This window comes from Mytilus californianus, unplaced genomic scaffold (genome assembly GCF_021869535.1).
Source record: "Mytilus californianus isolate M0D057914Y unplaced genomic scaffold, xbMytCali1.0.p SCAF_14, whole genome shotgun sequence".
In the NCBI taxonomy this organism is placed as follows: Eukaryota; Metazoa; Mollusca; class Bivalvia; order Mytilida; family Mytilidae; genus Mytilus; species Mytilus californianus.
Window position 1 is genome coordinate 25810515 of NW_026262626.1, and position 20607 is coordinate 25831121.

The window sequence follows — 20607 nt, forward strand, 5'->3', positions numbered from 1 at the left end:
GTTTTAGTTAATAAGTCCCCTAACTCAAAAAGTTTTAATCTTATTTTCACCAAAAAGTATACAGATCGTTTGACCATCATAAGAAACAACTATGTTAAGTTTCATGAAATTTGGATAAGTCATTCTAGAGTTACGGTGCGACATGTTTACGCAGGACAGACAGACGGACAGACAGACGGACGGACACCGGACATTTGTATAACATAATACGTCCCGTCAAAAAATTGATATGTGTATAACGCCAGCCTGAGGGTAATTCTTTATCTGATCTAAAAGATTAAAGACTTTACTCAAGAGAACAAAACTATTGGGTGGAAGCAAGACAATCCATTTTACTGCAAGAGGCAAACAACTACAAAAACACACAGAAAAATTATCCACCATCTAAATTGTTTTTCACCTGCTGTTGTAAATTACACAATATTCACAAATCTTAAAATATTAAGATATTGAAATTCAGAAAATCATTCAATTTATGTGAATATTCCAGTTATTCCAGCAGGTGAAAAACAGTTTAGTTGTTGGATAAATTTTCTGTGTTTTTTTTCCTAAATCCTGTATTTCACTCCAATGCAAGCAGTCACAAATATTTGAAATTCTATTTGTCAAATTTAAAAACCAACAAAACTGGCCACTTTTTCTCAAAAGCTGGTATAACTTTCAAAACTTTTTAAAATTAAAGAAGATGTGTTAACAGCTACTTTTGGCCCATAAATTTGAACATGGTAAGTGATCTTTCAGAAATTCAAAAATTTAATCTATCAATACAGATGTAAGAGGAATCATATGTTTTATTTTTCTTCTATTTACTGTTACATGCCTGTGTTTATATAAGAGTCAAACCTGGATAAGACAAAGTCAAAGCGACCTAACATAATTGTTTGACTTATCCAAGGTTCAAGTCATATGAGGTTGTGAGTATCAACATGTTTTCTCACTTCAAAATACCACTTTGTATCATTGATCTGTTGTGTGAAAGCAGCAGACTTGTTTTATATAAAAATCAATCTTCATCGGTAATACTTGTAGTACTGTAAATTCAGAAATTATTGCGTGCATTTATTATTGCGATTTTTTAAGAACATGAAGAATGGACAAAAATGCAAGATTAATTATCGCGTTCATGGAAAATCTCTATATAGATGTATGTTTCAGATATCAAAATGTGAGTTTTTATTATTGCGATACTCACACAGTTGCACTATTCACATTAATAAAAACCTCGCAATAATTTCTGAATTTACAGTATTTAAACAATCATCTATTCTATAAACACTAGCCAAAATAAAGTCACTAGGATGTTGGAACCAGTTTTTTTTTATGAAGGCATTACTTACAATTATCAAAATTCCTTGCCTCTTCCTCAGCTTCAGCTTCACCACCGGTCCTTTTATTCCTATTCTTCATCTTTTCGAGCATCTCCATTTGTTTTTGTCTTCGTCTCTCTGCTTCTTCTTGTCTCCGTAATTCTTCTTCATAAGATGTATCCCGTTTGAACTGTCTCTGTTTCTTCAGTTTTTGTTCAAGTTTAAGTATTGGTTTTAATATAGATTTGTTTTTTGTTGAAGATTTTGAGTCTTTACATTTATAAAGCGAAGGATCAGGTAATGGTGGCTCATCAAGTTCAACAACAGGAAGTGCTGGCTCTTCAACTATAATGTTAAAAAAAAAAAAAATTTCATGTCAGTCATTTATATCGCTATCTGACAATATATATAAATATGACACATACATCTATCCAGGGTACCTGATGGATATTATTCCTAAATCAAGTGTTGTGAGCAAAGAAATATATCATTGTTTTTTTTATTACCCTTTCTAGTAACGATGGTGGAGGACTACCATTCTCCAATGGTACAATCAGCCCATTTGATAGAGCTTCAGTAAAGGTATGATTTAAAAGCAATAAAAGCAACACTAAGGAAAAATATGTTGCGTTTCCTGTTTAGAACATGAAAAATGAGTAGAGATGATTGGATAGAATTCTCACATAACATTTTTAATTTGAACTAAAACATATTTTTTATGTGGGTAGTATTATAAAATTATAAAAATTCAATATTTTTTTTTTAAGAATGTCTTGCTTTAAAAAGTTGCAAAAAGATGGAATGTTAACTTTTGTAATTGGCAAATCCAATAGCTGACATTGAGGCATTATAATGGGGCTATATAAACATTCGGTTTGGTCAAATTTTACCAATAGGTGTCTCTTCTATTTCTGCTTCTTCTAATTCAGGTGTCAAAGATTTTTCTTCCTCTAATTCAGGAGTTGGTGTAGAGTCTTGCCTTTCTACTTTAGGTTTGACTTTTGGAACAAAAACTTTCTTAACCACTGTTCTCCTTTTAGGCTGTGGTGAGGGACTTTCTTCTGGCTATAAAATATCAAATTCATAAAAAATAAACCAGGAAAGGAATTTTAGTTTTCTAATCAAACCATTGAGTGCAATAACATAAATAACTTGCCAATATATAAAGTCTTTATGCAAATTGATAATTTAAAAAAAACTGTGAAATTAAAAATTAAATTAAATTAGAATACTTTGCAATTCATTTACTTACATACTCTCCATGCTTACATAATTTCTACCAAGACATTTCACATGAAAAATGCAGAAATATTTATTATATAAAAAAGAAGATGGGGTATGATTGCCAATGAGACAACTCTCCACAAGAGACCAAATGACACAGAAATTAACATTATAGGTCACAGTACGGCCTTCAACAATGAGCAAAGCCCATACTGCATATAATGTTTATATTTTCTAATGCTTGTAGTTTGACTCCTGATTTTAATTGACCAGAATAGCCAGTTTTCTTCCACCAAAAAAAATTGCTGCTACAATACAGCCAAGAATGCAGCAGACAGTGGTGTTAAACACCAACCATCAATCAATCAAATACATGTATCTCAAAAACAAGCAATCGGACATATATTTATTTCACAAAATTTTTGTTGTATTAAAATTCTCTTTTCCCAATATTTTAATTCTATCAGCCAACAAACATATATAAGTTCTCTATTGTAGCCCCAAAATTGTATCCAATTACTAAATCCTCCTGAACTTTTCTTTTTTTTTTTCGGAAATTGAAAAATATAAATTTTTAGAATCCTTAATACTTGCCAAGGAATAATGACCACTATAACTTACCTGTGAAGTTTTGTCAGCTGAGACAGTGAGTGACAGGGGACCAGTCTTTGTATCTTCTATGGTAGCTACAGAATGAGTTGTGTCCTCACTAATTAGAGTACCAGTTTCATCCAAATCTTGTTCTGTAATGAGAAATTAAGACTATATTTAGTCAAATTATTTTTACCATCAAACAATACAAACAATAAAATCAAAATATAGATAGCTGAAACTTCTTTTTTATATATATATATACAAAAGAAATATTAGTTATAAAAGAAAAAATCCAGTACTTATAAAGTTCAATCACCATACAAAGGTATTAAAAAATAACATCTGAATTCAAACTTTCAAATATAAAAGTTCCAATGTGATTTTAATTAAAAGCAGTATAATTAACAAACTACTCAAAAACGTCCATAAAAAATATCTTTTTTAAAATCATATACCTTGTATTCGCTCTGTGTAATTATAATAAAATACAACATAACAATTAAGACTAAAAATAATTCTACCCAGGAGACAAACTTTTAAACTGAAAATTCATTTATCTACTTGAGCTGGTACAAATGTAATTAAATGGTTATAAGGCGTTTAAGAAAGAAGACACAATATCCAAATCTTACAAATCTTATTTGACAAGAGAAATAATATTTTGTTTTCGATTAACCACTGATTTAGGATCAAAATCTATCCTTTTACTATCTGATATAAAAAACAACAAAATATCTAAATATTTATTCAAACGAAATTTAAATTATAGAAAATATAGACAATTCATGCAACACTCACTTCATAGTTTTTATTTCAGATTATTAAAAACAAACAAACAATCGTCATATACAAATAGTCTTTATATATATTTGTGGAACAATTATTTAATATATGAAGTGTGGATTGAAATTAGGTAATTACTACTATATAACAGGGTAAAATACAAGTTTAATAACTGGTTAGCTTTTTAAAGAATCTTCAATCAAAAGTAATCATCCAAATGTTTAAAAAAAAGTGTGATTTCTAATAATTGACCATTTGGTCTTCAGTTTATAATTCTGGAGGATTTCAAGAGTCAAGTCATAGGTCTCATGGGAGAAACCATCCAATAAATTGGCAGGTTTGGAAACAGGAAACATCTACATTGGATGGATAACTTTGGAAGCTCATTTAACACACATTATATTGCCCATTTTTACATGAAGCATTGTGGGGGTAAAAAAGACAGTAAACTTGATAAAAGGAAATACATCACAATTTTGCCTGACAGAGGGTACACTGCATTTTATTAATTCTTTTTCATAAGATTTAAATCTTAATAGATTGCATTATGGTAAAGGCAAATCACAAATTACTTAATCAACAAAATATTTTAAAAAAATACAAATAAATGAAAACAACTTTTTCATAAATGTTATAGGATAGGTACAAAACCCCTAAACAGACTTAGACCAGTGGTTTTCCTGTTTGAATTGTTTTAACTTTTTATACATTGTGACTTGGATGGCGAGTTGTCTCAATGGCACTCATACCACATCTTCTTATTCATACTATCTGTTTTCTTAGCCTGATCATTTAGAAACCTAAAATATGAAATTGAGTGTAAAGTCATCTGGTAACCTAAAAATTCTCTATTTTTCAGGTTATTGAGTGTATAAGTCTTTAATAGGAAATTTAAAAGATGCCACAAATATAACTTGCTTGTATTAAATGGATGCATACAAATATAATATTTATCCCTCAATTATTTAAAAGCTGAGCTAAAAAATAATTTGTAAACTGTACTAATACATATTTATCTAAACTTAATAAAAAAACAGATTAAACAACGCATACACAAAAAGATATACATGTATATACATAGTAACAACAAACAGTTCCCAGCAGGCTCTATACATCACATTACAGAGATCATGACAACATTGGTGATTTACCTCCCTTTACCAACACTTCCTTCAGACATGGCATGGAAACATGTTCATGTATGTTTGGTGGTTTATTTTGGTCCACATAAACACACTCTTCAGGTTTTTCCACAGGAAGTTCCAGAATTCTGACTCTTTTTTTCACTTTTGGCTCTGAGAGAGAATTTTTCTCCAAAGATTTTATATTATTTCTAAAAGAATTATCTATCTTTTTTCCATTTTGAAAATTGTCTAACTGACCAGCGACATGTACAGAATTTGCATTTTCCACAAATTTTGCTAAACGGAATTGTGTGCTATCATCTTTTTCAGCAATGGAAGTTACCTCTTCATTTTCATCTATACTTGAATGAACTTTAAAGTCATTAACAAAAGTTATTTGTGTGGCTTCAAGGTCACTGATCTTGTTCGTCTTGACCTTTGGATACTTTGGGTATTTTACCGTCTTGAATGATCCCTCAGTTTCCAGTGTAGGCAAGCATATAACAACTAAATTATTCAAATATGTATATGTATGTAATGATTACAGAACAAAACATATTGCCTCTATAATTGCTTAATAACTGTTCACAACAAGAGTGCACACGCTGAAATGTCTCGCCTTCTTTACTAATCATTGATATTATGTTGATAGTCCTAAATATAAAGCTTTATTACAACTGTCACATAAACTTAACATTAACCAAGAAAACTAAACACTGACCAATGAACCATGAAAATGAGGTCAAGGTCAGATGAACCATGCTAGGCAGACATGTACAGTTAACAATTCTTCCATATAACAAATATAGTTGACCTATTGCTTATAGTTTAAGAAAAACAGACCAAAACACAAAAACTTAACACTGAGCAATGAACCGTGAAAATGAGGTCAAGGTCATATAAAACCTGCGCGACTGACATATAGATCATAAAATATTTCCATACACCAAATATAGTTGACCTATTGCATATAGTATTAGAAAAAAAGACCAAAACTCAAAAACTGAACTTTGACCACTGAACCATGAAAATGAGGTCAAGGTCAGATGACACCTGCCAGCTAGACATGTACACCTTACAATCATTCCATACACCAAATATAGCAGACCTATTGCATACAGTATAAGAAAAACAGACCAAAACACAAAAACTTAACTATAACCACTGAACCATGAAAATGAGGTCAAGGTCAGATGACACCTGCCAGTTGGACATGTACACCTTACAGTCCTTCCATACACCGAATATACTAGACCTATTGCTTACAGTATCTGAGATATGGACTTGACCACCAAAACTTAACCTTGTTCACTGATCCATGAAATGAGGTCGAGGTCAAGTGAAAACTGTCTGACGGGCATGAGGAATTTAACATTACAAAAAATGTTAACTTTTTTTTCAAGTAGTCACTGAACCATGAAAATGAGGTCAAGGACATTGGACATGTGACTGACGGAAACTTCGTAACATGAGGCATCCATATACAAAGTATGAAGCATCCAGGTCTTCTACCTTCTAAAATATAAAGCTTTTAAGAAGTTAGCTAACGCCGCCGCCGGATCACTATCCCTATGTCGAGCTTTCTGCGACAAAAGTCACAGGCTCGACAAAAACTCAAGTTTTGCCTAATTTCAAACAAGCTATTTGATATAGATCAAGGTCTTTACAATTTTATTTTTTTTTTTTACATGTATTCAATTTTATTCACACACTACTCTAAAGAGCCTGTATCGCTCACCTTGGTCTATGTCCATATTCAACAAAGGACACTCTCCAACATTGTAGACGAGAATAGAATTCATGACAAAAATCTCTGTTTTGTTTATCTTGTATCAATGATCATTTAGTCTGTTTAGCTTCTCTCTATCTTCTATAGTTTTTGCTCAAAACACAAAATAGGGTTAAAAAAAATCCTCTTTTAAGGGCAATCACTCTTATAAAGAGTGACAGTCCAATAACAATATCAGCAAAATTTGACTTGTTAGTAGATCTTGCCCTGCTGATCATTTATATTATTTAAAGTGTCTATTATGATTTTTATCATATAAGGCAAAACGCAATAATTTTTGTAAAAATCGTCATTAAAGGGCAATAACTCCAATAAGGAGTCAATGGACAATTTCTTCCATATTGTCATAATTGTAAATCTTGTCTTGCTGATCATTTTTGCCTATTTAAGTTTCTATCTATCTATTATAATTTTTAAGATATAAGGCAAAAACGCAAAAAAAAATGGTAAAAAATCGTCATCAAAGGACAATAACTCTAAAAACGGAGTCGACTGACGATTACGACCATGGACACTTATTTGTAGATCTGGTCTTGCTGATCATTTTTGCACTTAAAGTTTCTCTCTATCTATTATAGTTTTCAAGCTAATAGGCAAAAATGAAATTTTAAGGGCAATAACTCCTATAAAAAGTTGTCTGACAGTTATATAGACAATTGGTAGAGCTCAACATTTTGGACATTAATGCTCCAGTCAGATTTTCTCTATTAATAACTGTTTTCAAAATAATAGACAAAACTTGCATTTTACCCCTATGTTCTATTTCTAGCCCTTGGCCATCTTGGTCTGCAGGCGGGGTCATCGTCCTTCATACACATTTTTTAAACTAGATACCCAATGATGATTGTGGCAAAGTTTGGTTAAATTTGGCCCAGTAGTTTCAGAGGAGAAAATTTTTGTAAAAGTTAACAGACAACAATGGAAGCCACGAGATGAGAAAAGCTCACTTGGCCCTTTACGCCAGGTGAGCTAAAAAACTGTTAACAAAATAAATATATATATATTGATTACAGACATTTATGATCAAACAATTTGCCTGGTTATTCTAACAATTAACTAGAGGCTCTCAAGAACCTGTGTTGCTCACCTGATTTTACTTTGGTTTTAGAAATCATGTAAAAATAGATTAAAATCATAACAGATACCCTAATAATGATTGAGGCCAAAAATTTGGTTTAATATTGGCCCCGTAATTTAATCAAAAGCAGAAGACTTTTGTAAAATTTTACAGAAATTACCAATAAATTCATTGAAATTGTGGAAAATGACTTTATAAGGACAATAACTCCAACAAGATGTCAATTGACAATTTTGCTCATGTTGACTTATGTGTAGATCTTCTTTTCTTGATATTTTTGCAGTTTACAGTAGATCTCAATCTATAAAGTTACATGTATTAAGGTCTTCATCAGCACCTCAAGGAACATTTATGCCATGTTTGGTTTCATTCCATTCAGTGCTTCTCTAGAAGAAGCATTTATATGTATTTCCCATAGGGTCTTATGTTAAACTAAGTCCCCTGCTGGTGGCCATCTTGGATGATGGATCAGCTTCAAAGTAACAACACTTGGTCAGTACCTCATTAGGAAATGCATGCCAAGTTTGGTTTCATTCTATTCAGTGGTTCTCTAGAAGAAAACTTTTGTATGTATTTCCCATAGGGTCCTGTTAAACTTACTCCCCCTGCTAGCAGCCATCTTGGATGACAAATCAGCTACAAAGTAACAACACTTAGTCAGCACCTCAAAAGAAACATTCATACAATGTCTGGTTTCAATCCAATAAGCTGTTTTCTAAAAGAAGACATTTGTATGTATTTCCCATAGGGTCCTATGTAAAACTAAGTCCCTGCTGGAGGCCATCTTGGATGATGGATCGTTTACAAAGTTACAACACTTGGTCAGCACCTCATAAGGAACATTCGTGTCATGCTTTATTTCATTCCATTTAGTGGTTCTGTAAAAGAAGACATTTGTATGTATTTCCAATAGAGTCCTATGTTAAACTAAGTCCCTCTCTGGCGGCCATCTTGGATGATGTATTTGCTACACAGTAGCAACACTTGGTCAGCACCTCATCAGGAACATTCATGCCATCTTTGGTTTCATTCCATTCAGTGGTTCTCTAAAAGAAGACATTTGTATGTATTGTCCATAGGGTCCTATGTTAAATGAAGTCTCCCGTTGGCGGCCATCTTGGATGATGGATCGGCTACAAAGTTACAACACTTGGTTAGCACCTCATAAGGAAAATTCATGCCATATATTATTTCATTCCATTCAGTGCTACTCTAAAAGAAGACATTTGTATGTATTTCCCATAGGGTATTATGTTAAACTAGGTCCCTCTCTGGGGGCCATCTTGGATGATGGTTTGGCTTAAAAGTAACAGCACTTGGTCAGCACCTCATAAAGAACATTCAAGCCATGTTTGGTTTTATTCCATTCAGTGGTTCTCTAAAAGAAGACATTTGTATGTATTGTCCGTAGGGTCCTTTGTTACAAAAGTCCCCCTCTGGCGGCCATCTTAGATGATGGATTGGCTTCAAAGTAACAACACTTGGTCAGCACCTCATAAGGAACATTCATGCTATGTTTGATTTCATTCCATTTAGTGGTTCTCTAAAAGAAGACATTTGTATGTATTGCCCATAGGGTCTTATGTTAAATGAAGTCCCCCACTGGCTGCCATCATGGATGTTGACGACGATGACGATGACAGACGAACGACAATGACGGACAACGGACAGGGCCAGGTGAGCTAAAAAATAAATGACTTGATTTAAAAATTAATATCCTAAATTGTGGTGGATACTTTTTGAAACCTTGTAAAAGCGTGGTGAATTAATCAGTTATATGAAAACTTTCCTCGAATAGAACTTATCTAAAGGATAAATGGGAAATTCACATATTAATTAAAGAACCTTAGTGAGCACGCTCACATACCCCACGTCCCCACATTGTCATTGGAGAAATTAAATAAGTGTAACAAAAAAAATTGTATAAGAAAAAATATTGAATAATAATTTCCTGTCAATATGCACATCTACATAGTATGTCCTTCTTATCTACAAAATTTCATGAAATTCTGTTGTGTGGTTTCAGAAGAGTGGAGATGACAAACTGTTGCAGAAGTACATTGAAGCAAATAAGTTCAAAGGGGCGTAACTCCTAGAAAAAAAAATGAATCGTAATTTCCTGTCGATATGCACATCTACGTAGTATGTTCTTATTATCTACAAAGTTTCATGAAATTCTGTTGTGTGGTTTCAGAGGAGTTGAGATGACAAACTGTTGAAGTAGTACCTTAAAGCGTTCAAAGGGGTGTAACTCCTAGAAAAAAAATTGAATCGTAATTTCCTGTCGATATGCACATCTACATAGTATGTCCTTATTATCTAAAAAGGTTTCATGAAATTCTGTTGTGTGGTTTCAGAGGAGTTGAGATGACAAACTGTTGCAGTAGTACATTGAAGCAAATAAGTTCAAAGGGGCGTAACTCCTAGAAAAAAAATTGAATCGTAATTTCCTGTCCATATGCACAACTACATAATATGTCCTTTTTATCTAAAAAGGTTTTGTGAAATTCTGTTGTGTGGTTTGAGAGGAGTTGCGATGACAAACTGTTGCAGTAGTACATTGAAGCAAATAAGTTCAAAGGGGCATAACTCCTAGAAAAAAAATTGAATCGTAATTTCCTGTCGATATGCACAACTACATAATATGTCCTTTTTATCTAAAAAGGTTTCGTGAAATTCTGTTGTGTGGTTTGAGAGAGTTGCGATGACAAGAAACAGGACTGACGGACGGACGGACTGACAGATGGACAGACTGACGGACGGACGGGTCAAAAACATTATACCCTCCGCAACTCGTTGCGTGGGGTATAATTATAGACTGGCTAAGACAAAATAGCATAGTCTGAAACAGATTGAAAAAATCTCATTTGTGGCAAAATCAAAAAAATTGCATTTAACTTACTTTCCTCCTTGTCATGATGATCTTTATTTTTAGTTTTGACTTTTGGCACTGGTTTAGTTTTAGAACGACTTGGTCTGACTTCTTTTGGTTTTACCTCAGTATCTTTTTTGGGAGCTATAAAAAAGATCAAAAACAATTTCATTTTCTCAGACTAGTAAGGGACATAACTCTGAATACGAAATGTCAAAAACAAAACAAATGGAACCTTTTATTTTTGGTCATTGACATTGTGTCAAATTGTCAAATTCAATTTTAACTATGGACTATACACCTGGAAATCTTAATACAAAGGACTGATTTAATGTTCTAATATGATTTAAAACCAATTCAAATATTTGAACATTTTCATGTCCTTAATCTGGCACATCTTTACACAGATGGTTGCAAGATGAAGTAAAAGTGTTTTCCTTACCTTTTTTCATCTTCTTTTGTTCTGAAAATAGATTATTTTAAAATAATTAATGCAAAAAACATTTTAAGCATTTCTGTTTAACCTACACTAACTTGAATAGTTCCAGTAATTTCTTTAAATATTAAACTTTCAGGAGAAAAATAATTTATATAAATAGAATATATTTTATTGTTTTAAATATCATTATATAAATGTATTTGCAAATTGCATTATAGTTTTATTAGTGAGCAAAGAAAATGCAAATAAGAACACAAAAGTATTAGAGTTATTTCCCCTTCCATAGTAGCCATATAAAATTGTTAATACATGTAATTTAAATCTTTGCGCATTTAATATGGATTAGTTGCGATTAAACTGGATATAAAAGCAAGGTTTGATATTTTCAAAGCCAAAAATCCTTATCTTCAAGAAATGAAAAACCTTTCAAGCCTATTTTACCTATTTTTCTGCTCAAGTATTCAAGAATTTTCGACACTTACCGTTTACCTGATCCAACCATCTGACTGATTGAAGTGAAAAAAATAAACTTTATTAAATTGTAATATAATATGGCTGTTTAAAGAAAACTTAATTTTTTTCTATAACATGCTTTCTATACAATTTGCATGTTTCCTGTTTTAGAAATGAATTTCTGCATGCTGATAGTAAAAATCTATTTGTTTTTCAATGTATCAATTTCTAAATAACAAATACAGGAAAATTTCAAATGGTTTTCTTTCTAAATTATGAGGGTTTTCCTATTAAATAAACCTGCTTAGGACCCGAAATTCTTCACATTATCTAAAATTTCTGGTTCTAGAAGATTTCATTCTCTCTAAAGAATACGAGTACCCTGAAAACGTATTTATGGAAATTTTCAAACCCTCATAGATATCTAGTAAAATATTTCAATTCATGAGGTACAAACAGAAAATTAAATGTTATAAATTACATACAATCAAAAGTAAAACTTTATGATATATCTAGAAAAGAATACAAAAGGATTTCATCACTACAAACAACAGCAATGTTTCGCGAGAATAAACAAAAGTAGACATGCTGATATGGATCACCTACTAAAATCAGGATTCTATGAAAAGGACATAAACATTAGATCCAAATGATTTTCTTTTGTTTAATCTTGGTGAAGGGTGCCTTCAGATAGAACTAAATACATGTAGGTTAACAAAGGAAAAAATATAAAGGAACATTAGGATAGATGTCACAGTATTCATATATGGGTTCAAAACACATAGATATATTGAATTATGAATTAGGATTATTTAGCTGGAACACTTGACACACAACAGCAACTTTTCACCAGCAATTATTTTTAAGCAGAGTAGTGCAATGGTGTATAAAACAAATGTCCACTGATCAGAAACCTGCACCAGAATGAACATTAGTTTTGCAAAAATATACAAAAGCATTGCATATTTTAATTGTATGAATTATATTTTACACCTGTATTACATAATATTTAGACAACACACAGTGAGAAAATACAGTGGGGAACACACATATGACAAGTGTTACACCAAACAACACCAAGTATGGACTGTGGTTACCTCCCTTTGGTTTGGCTGCAGGCTGTGAAGGCAAGCTTTTACCAGCTTTTGAGAGAGGCATAATGGGAAGTTTAGTAGAAGGAGTTTTACTACTATCAATCTCCTTTTTTTCTTCCACCACCTCCTCCTCCTCTTCCTCCTCCTCAATTATTTCACTTTCCTGCATTATTTGAACTTGAGGAGGTTTGACAACCTCAACTGGTACTATCACAACTTAAAATGGTTAAAATAACTGTTTTTCACTGAGAAATCAAATTAAATATTTAAGAAATACAAGGAGATAAACATTATTATGAAGCAATTCAGAGATATATAGATTCCACCACTGCAGCAAGTGTGTTACGATTTTTCTCCACTCGAGACAGTTAAATTTTAATATTTAAAGCGTGAGGCTTGCAAAGCTTTTTAAATAATTCAAATTTAACTGTTGAGAGTGGAGAAGTATTGTAATACACAAGTTATAGTGGTGAAATCTGTTTCTCTAACTATTTTTATCCTTCCTTTTCAAAGATTTACAGAAAGTTGTGTTCTTTATATGTAACGTCATCAGACATGGTCGCTTTTTTTCATGACATCACAATAGGAAATTCAGAAGAAACCAAGAAAATTTGAGGTCATAATTAAACTTCGACCAATCATTTGCCGAGAACAGATATTTCACTAGTGAGGAGAAATATTTTTCTCACACCGATCAAGAAATGTGAAAATAGCACAAAATTCAGAGATGGCTTTGGTAAGAGAATATTACTGTTTTGGATGTTCAAATTGACCCAAAACATCATTCACAAAGACATGACAGAGCAATGTTATGTTAAAGGACAAAAGTTACACCTATTACCCCTATACATAAGATCATTCATCCCGTTAAATGAACAATCAAAACAAAGACGATTATAAATTATTTCCAACAGTAAATTTTGGCTGTCTTTACTTTCAGATTAAGTAAGTTCACGAAGGGTCAATCAATATCAGTTCTAAATTCCAAAAAATAAAAACTTAGTAATTTATGAAAAATGTGTAAATGTATCTGGCATTTAAAAAAATAGCAAATGACATCATAGTAATGTCATAAATGCACTCATTCATTGTAAATTTATAGGCGAGACTATTTTTTCCTACATATGAATAGTTTTTGCTTCAATTGGTAGTCATGGACCCACATACTTTTTTGTGAGAAAGTATACCAAACCCAAATGATCTTTCTGTTGCAAAAAAGTATGTTTGATAAGGCCACAATATGGCCCCTATATCAGCAAAGCTTTCAAAATTATGTCTTTATGTTCATTATTAATATGTATCATAGAGAAAACAATGACAAGATAGGAAATAGTTTTTCCCCCCATATTTTTCAAGTTCTGTCTTACCTTGTTTTTCTTTCTTCTTCTTGGCTTCCAATTCAGCCAGCAATCTTTTTGCATTCTCTCTATCTAATTCTGATTGTGATTTCTCTAATGGCTTGGACTCTTCGTTCACTTCTGAAAAATACAACATACATTCATACAAAATAACATACTACATCTACTTACTTTAACATATTATTAGTAATTAAGTAAAGCAAAAATCAATTACTGTAAATTCAGAAATTATTGTGTGCATTTATTATTGCGATTTTGTCATTTTAGACTAAAATGCGATTTTAATTTTTGTGATATTGAGAAAAATCCTGTTTAATTCATATAAAAAATTTTAAAATGCGAGTTTAAATTATTGCGATTATAACCCTGTCGCATTTTTCGCAATAATAAAAACATTGCAATAATTTCTGAATTTACAGTAACCAAGTTTCTATGCCACAAAATATGTTCCTGCTGAGTGAGTTTGATTTTCAGAATTTTTATTCATATTTCAATTTGCTTTTTGTCCACTTTTGATGGGCAACTTATTGTAATCCTGTCAGTCAGTCAATAAAATTTTGAACAATAATTCTTTCACATGGTCAATTTAATTAAATTTCTTTACTCTCCAAATTTATGTTTATTCTATATGGTTTTCTACAGTACTTAATATAAGTTATCAACATATAGTATAGGAGCAACATGATGGGTGGCAATAGTGGAGCAGGATCTATTTTCCCTTCCTGAGAATAGTGTTTGTTGGGGTTGATGTTGCTCAATCTTAACTTTTCTATGTAGTGTTTTGTGAACTTGTTTGTCTTTGTCTTGTACCTTTTTTGCCATGGTATTGTCAGTTCATCTCAACTTATGAGTTTTGAATGTAATTGTTCCCCTTGGTATCTACTGCCTCTATTCTATTCATTTATCCATCTGACATTTTTTTCTTCAAACCAGTGTATCAGGCTTGTAAAGGGATAGTTAATTCAAATGGAATTGATACAGTTTCTCATTATATTGCTAATTTTGTTATCCTGACATGTCTTACATCAGGATGAGATTGTTGAACAAATGCATGGCTACAATGCTCGTTTTTAAGAAAAATGAGGCTCAAAATTGGATTTTTTTTTTTTAATTTGCTGAAATTTCCGGACAACTTTTTAAAACTTATGTTTTAAGCGAAAGGTAAATTGAATAACTGAGCTTTTACAGAGAATGTCAAATTTGTTATCTCCCTTCTTGAAAGGTCTGTCATAAAGATAAACATCAACATCTCTTAAAATCTCTTTGAAATAATTTCCTTAAAATAGATCAATTGTAAATACCAAATATTCATATAAAAATAAATGTCAAAATAACTTTTTAAAAAACTGGACATCTATTTGAAACAAAACAATTGAAAGTATTCAAATATCAAAAATCAGATTATCTTGAGAAATGTTGAAGAGCATCTATATAAATAGGTCACAGTCACCTACTATCGGAGATCAGGTTCTCCATCGATATTGCATTATTAATATCAGTGTCTTTATGATCACTGAAATTAATAATGCAAATACCCATGGAGAAACAAGGTCTTTGTTTTTCCTTTTATAACAGTTACAGATTAAAAAAATTGAATGTTTTTTAGAAACTAACCATGTACATAGGGCAAGATTGTAACGTACAAAATATCTTATATTCATTTTTAAGATTGTAGATTAGCAAAGTGTTTATAACAAATAAGGTTTAAAATACTACCACTAGATAACAAACTTTTTACGGGAAGGTAACTGTAGTTTTTATCAAAATATTGTTACAAAAAATTAGGTTCCCAGTGACACAGGATTAACATATGTTAAAGATGCTAAACACAGAACAAGTTCTACCGTCTTTTTTTTAATATAACAAGACTGTGTTCATTACGGACACAATAGATATAGGAAGATGTGGTATGAGTGCCAATGAGACAACTCTCCATCCAAGTTACAATTTATAAAAGTAAACCATTATAGGTCAAGGTACGGTCTTCAACACGGAGCATTGGCTCACACCGAACAGCAAGCTATAAAGGGCGCCAAAAAATTACTAGTGTAAAACCATTCAAACAGGAAAACCAACGGTCTAATCTACTGTAGAAACATTAATTTTCGTGGGGTTAAAATTTTGTGGTTTTGTCTCTATATAAAATTTCATGGGGATTTAATTTCGTGGTTTCCATTAAATGGAAGTGATATTATATGTAGGTTAAATTTTCGTGTGGGTTTTAATTTCGTGGATATATTCTTTCCACGAAATAAACGAAATTAAATCCTCCACGAAAATTTCTGCTTTTACAGTATATAAAAATGAGAAACGAGAAACACGTATGAACTACATAAACAGACGACAACTACTGTAATCAGATTCCTGACTTAGTACAGGTGCAAACATTTGCAGTGGGATTAAACATTTTAATGGTACCAAACCTTCTCCCTTTTCTGAAACAATAGTATAACATCACAACATAGAAAAACACACTATAAAATATCACTTGGAAGGCTTAACTCAATCCAAAAATGTAAATTAACACACAATGAATGAATAAATTTGACCTGTGACACCTAAATGCAAATACACAGTTAATAAAAAATTACAAGGGATAAATAATTAAAGTCAAAAGTAAATAAACAGGTTTAAACAAAGTTAAAGTATGATATCACTGTGAAATGTCAAACAATTTTTAGAAAATCATCACTTTTGAAGAAACCTGCGTCATGCATGTCTTGCCACATTATCACATTTTGTGTTCAGTGAATTGTGACAACATATATTGTGTGTTCTTAGTTTGAAGTTGATGTTTATGTTATCATGACTTGATGGTATTAATTACCTTGAACAAGAACTGGAAACTGATAATTTACTATTAAATTTCACACTGTAATATTTCTATATATCAGTGGACCATGAAATTGAGATAAAAAAATTACATCATAATAAATATGTGTACTAAATTTCAAGTTGAAATTACCACAACTTCATGGGAAACTATCTTAACCAAAAACTCTGTTACTTGATAGAATAACCGACCAACTAACAGACCAGAAAACATAACCCCCCTGTTTTGAACTTGTTGATAATAAAGTCAAGTAATGTGGCCGACTCTATAAACTCAAGAATGTCTTCAATGTTTCATACGCTTTACTTGGAGTCAATGCTAAATACAGAGACGTCGGCAAGTGACAACATTGCGGGCCTGTTGTTATGTAAAATGGTGCTAAAACATTAACCAAATAAAAGAGTATAAAATATACTGAACTGAAACTTAACTAATACACAACACCCCCTTTTCTATGCATTATAGACAAGAGTGCTGGTAAAAAAGAAACAAATGTCAGCAATGACATTGGACCATACATGCATCAAAAACCACTTAAAGAGGGATGGTACGGCAAACTCAAGAAGCATGTGAACCATGCACACCAAAACATCTACGTCCGGATCAACATACTTCAGAAAACTCCAGCCAAGACAGAAGTCAACCATATATAGGTAGCAGCTAGTGGTATCAAGATCCATGTCAAAGAAATACAAAAAAAAATCAACAACAGACTGTCAACATTCAATGAACATTTCTCTGTAAGAAGAACTTGCCGTTTAAGAATAGGCTGACCAGACTAACTATCTCCTTCAAAATCGACAGTGGTGTGTCTTAGTGGATTTTTTTTTAAATTTTAGAGTGACTTTTGGTTGCTTAATGACCTGTGGTATTGAACTTTAGCAAATACATTTGAATACTGTGGATTTTATTTATTCAAATTCTTGTATTTATTTGTTACTTATTTAAAATTCTTGTGGTTAATAAAAAATCAATAAACGTTATCTTTTCTATATATATATATATATTATGGTTGAATTATACCTGTGTCATTCTGAAAGACTATTAATAATATGTAAAGTAAATGTCTTTCCTTTGCTGTAAATAATTTTTTAAGTATTTTTGTGCTTTTTTATCAAATAAATTTTTTTCTCCTTCATAGTTTTTGACTTTTTATCTCATCAGATCATATGTAAGTTTGATATACGATATCATAGGAATAAATAAATTTACACTTGATTTACTGTAATTCTAATTTTAGGTAAATTTCATTCATCCTTTAATATTACATATTAATCACGTTTCTCCAACAAGAAATTATTTACCTGCAAATAAAAATTTCAAATGTAAAGAGAAACTTGAACACACTATAAATAATCTTTTAACACTTTTACCTTTAATCAATAAATTGTTGCATCAGTGACAGAGATGCATCATGGTTATATAATTGTTAACTCCCTTTACAAAATTGAAAAGCAATTTATATACACATTTAGCAAAAATGAAAAGCAATTTATATACACATTTAGCAAAAATTGAAAAGCAATTTATATACACATTTAGCAAAAATGAAAAGCAATTTATATACACATTTAGCAAAAATGAAAAGCAATTTATATACACATTTAGCAAAAATGAAAAGCAATTTATATACACATTTAGCAAAAATGAAAAGCAATTTATATACACATTTAGCCTGACAAAAGAAGGTATTTAACATTCATTCATAAACTAATATGTAGAACTATACAGAATTTGGGAAATATTGAGATTTTCATATAAATTGAATGTTTATTTGCTAAAAAACTGAGACAAATATTCAAATGTTTGGAATGAAACTTCATCTCAGATTTGATCTAATCATATATTTAAGAGCTCAAAACCTTTAATATAGTGGAGGCCTTGTTCCTTTGGGGATTTCATAAAATTCGATAAAATTGGCCCACATAATAAGTTTTAAGTGAACTATTCCCCAAAGGAATATTGGTCTCCGTTTTTATGCCCAACCTACGATAGTAGAGGGGCATTATGTTTTTCGGTCTGTGTGACCCCAATTTCATGGTCCACTGAACATAGAAAATGATAGTGCAAGTGGGGCATCCGTGTACTATGGACACATTCTTGTTTTATAATGACTTAAAGTCGAATTTTGTTGTGACAAAATCTTTATAACAACTTGATGAGAGAAAAATATTACGAGAAAAATGCTCAAAACTCTTCATATTTATACCTAAACTTTTTATTTAGATATTTTAAAAAATGACTGAAGGTACAACCACTTTATATAAAGAAATAAACAACCAAACAAAAAATACACTTAACAATGAAAGTTTATAAGACATTGCAGCCTAAAATGTCTTTGTCAAAGGCTGTTGAAAAAGAAATGACCAGATAGCATACAAATAAAGTGAAGATGTTTTAAAAGCTTTTAACTATGACAAAACATCATATGAATGTACAGGCTGCTAACTGATTAGCAACATACACAGGATTCAGGCGGGTGTGTGGCAGGCGTTCCTCCCCCCCCCCAAAAAAAATTTGCAAAGCATGGGTTGTCCTCAGCTTAATAAAGAATATTTCGATAATTTTTACCTCAAAAAAATTTTCGCCTCGCTCTGCTGGGGGGAAAATTTAAGTTTGCGCCCCCCCTAACCTAAAATCCTGGATCTGTCCCTAATGCATCCACTCATAAATTCAAATTAAAAATTTACTCTTCAATTAATATTTTCTATCTTATATTGCCATAAATATAACAGTCTTTACATTACATTCATGAAAAGTATTATTTCTTTTGGAATTTATACACTAGCAAATATTACCAGTATCTTTAGAACTTTGATCAATATCAGTTTTTATTAAATTACCTATGTCACAATTCTTATGTTATTAAGTCACAGTCAGAACCGATTGTTCGACGACGTCATTTTAGCCGATTGAGCCCTGGTCAACTAGTGTAACTCATTAATGAAAAAAACTTGAGATTGATGTATAGTAGGAGTTGTGTATACCTGTGTGGACTGACAAATTTACAGAAAGACACAACAATCACTATGGATCCCAGCTTCTTTTTTTCTTCATTTTTATGAAAATTCCAATCTTTCTTCACCAAATATAAAATAAAGTTAATCAGGAGTTTTATCATAATAAAAGTTTTCATATTGAAAATAATTCTTTTTTGATACATGTGTGGCTAATAGTTAGGTATTTATTCTCCAATTGACTGTTTTGAGCCTAACAAGGGGAGATAACACTGGAATATCTTGTAAAGGCTACTAAATATGATATGAAAATAGTGTTCTTTCTCTCCAATCTTAAAAAATTCAATGAGAAACAATCAATCAAAGCTGATGCATTTGTTTCATTGCCCTTTCTTTATACCATTATACCAACTAAAACCAATCTCTTGCAAATGGCTGAATTTTTCAGCAATTGCTAATTTAAATTGAAAACAAAATGAACAAATTTAATAGACTAAGACCTCTTGCTCACTAATGATATCCCTGCTAGAAGTTTTTGGTAAACAGGAAGTTGATAAGTGATGAATGTGTAAACACTAAACATGTTAAAGCATTCTCACATGAAACTATATACTAAATATCAGGAGGCTTTGACACGAAAATCCTGAGAAAAATGCTAAGAAATTGTTTATTCATGGCCATTTCATGTAACAATATATATAA

The 20607-nt window shown here is 31.5% G+C and overlaps 1 protein-coding gene across 12 annotated transcripts in view; it reads right to left on the reverse strand.

The window, feature by feature from the left end:
* The window catches only part of LOC127724579 (trichohyalin-like), an 81705-nt gene that overhangs the window by 16124 nt on the left and 44974 nt on the right, over nucleotides 1-20607 (reverse strand). For 8 of the 12 annotated variants that reach the window (XM_052231582.1, XM_052231581.1, XM_052231579.1 and 5 more), the window contains 7 exons: nucleotides 14125-14235; nucleotides 12761-12973; nucleotides 11214-11234; nucleotides 10802-10915; nucleotides 3153-3274; nucleotides 2198-2372; nucleotides 1338-1652 (listed from right to left, as the gene is read on the reverse strand). In XM_052231582.1, coding sequence (XP_052087542.1) covers nucleotides 1338-1652; nucleotides 2198-2372; nucleotides 3153-3274; nucleotides 10802-10915; nucleotides 11214-11234; nucleotides 12761-12973; nucleotides 14125-14235 — 1071 coding nt within the window. Of the gene's footprint in view, nucleotides 1-1337; nucleotides 1653-2197; nucleotides 2373-3152; nucleotides 3275-10801; nucleotides 10916-11213; nucleotides 11235-11692; nucleotides 11717-12760; nucleotides 12974-14124; nucleotides 14236-20607 lie in introns of all 12 variants that reach the window. The other 4 variants (XM_052231585.1, XM_052231584.1, XM_052231587.1 and 1 more) reach the window with 2 other exon arrangements.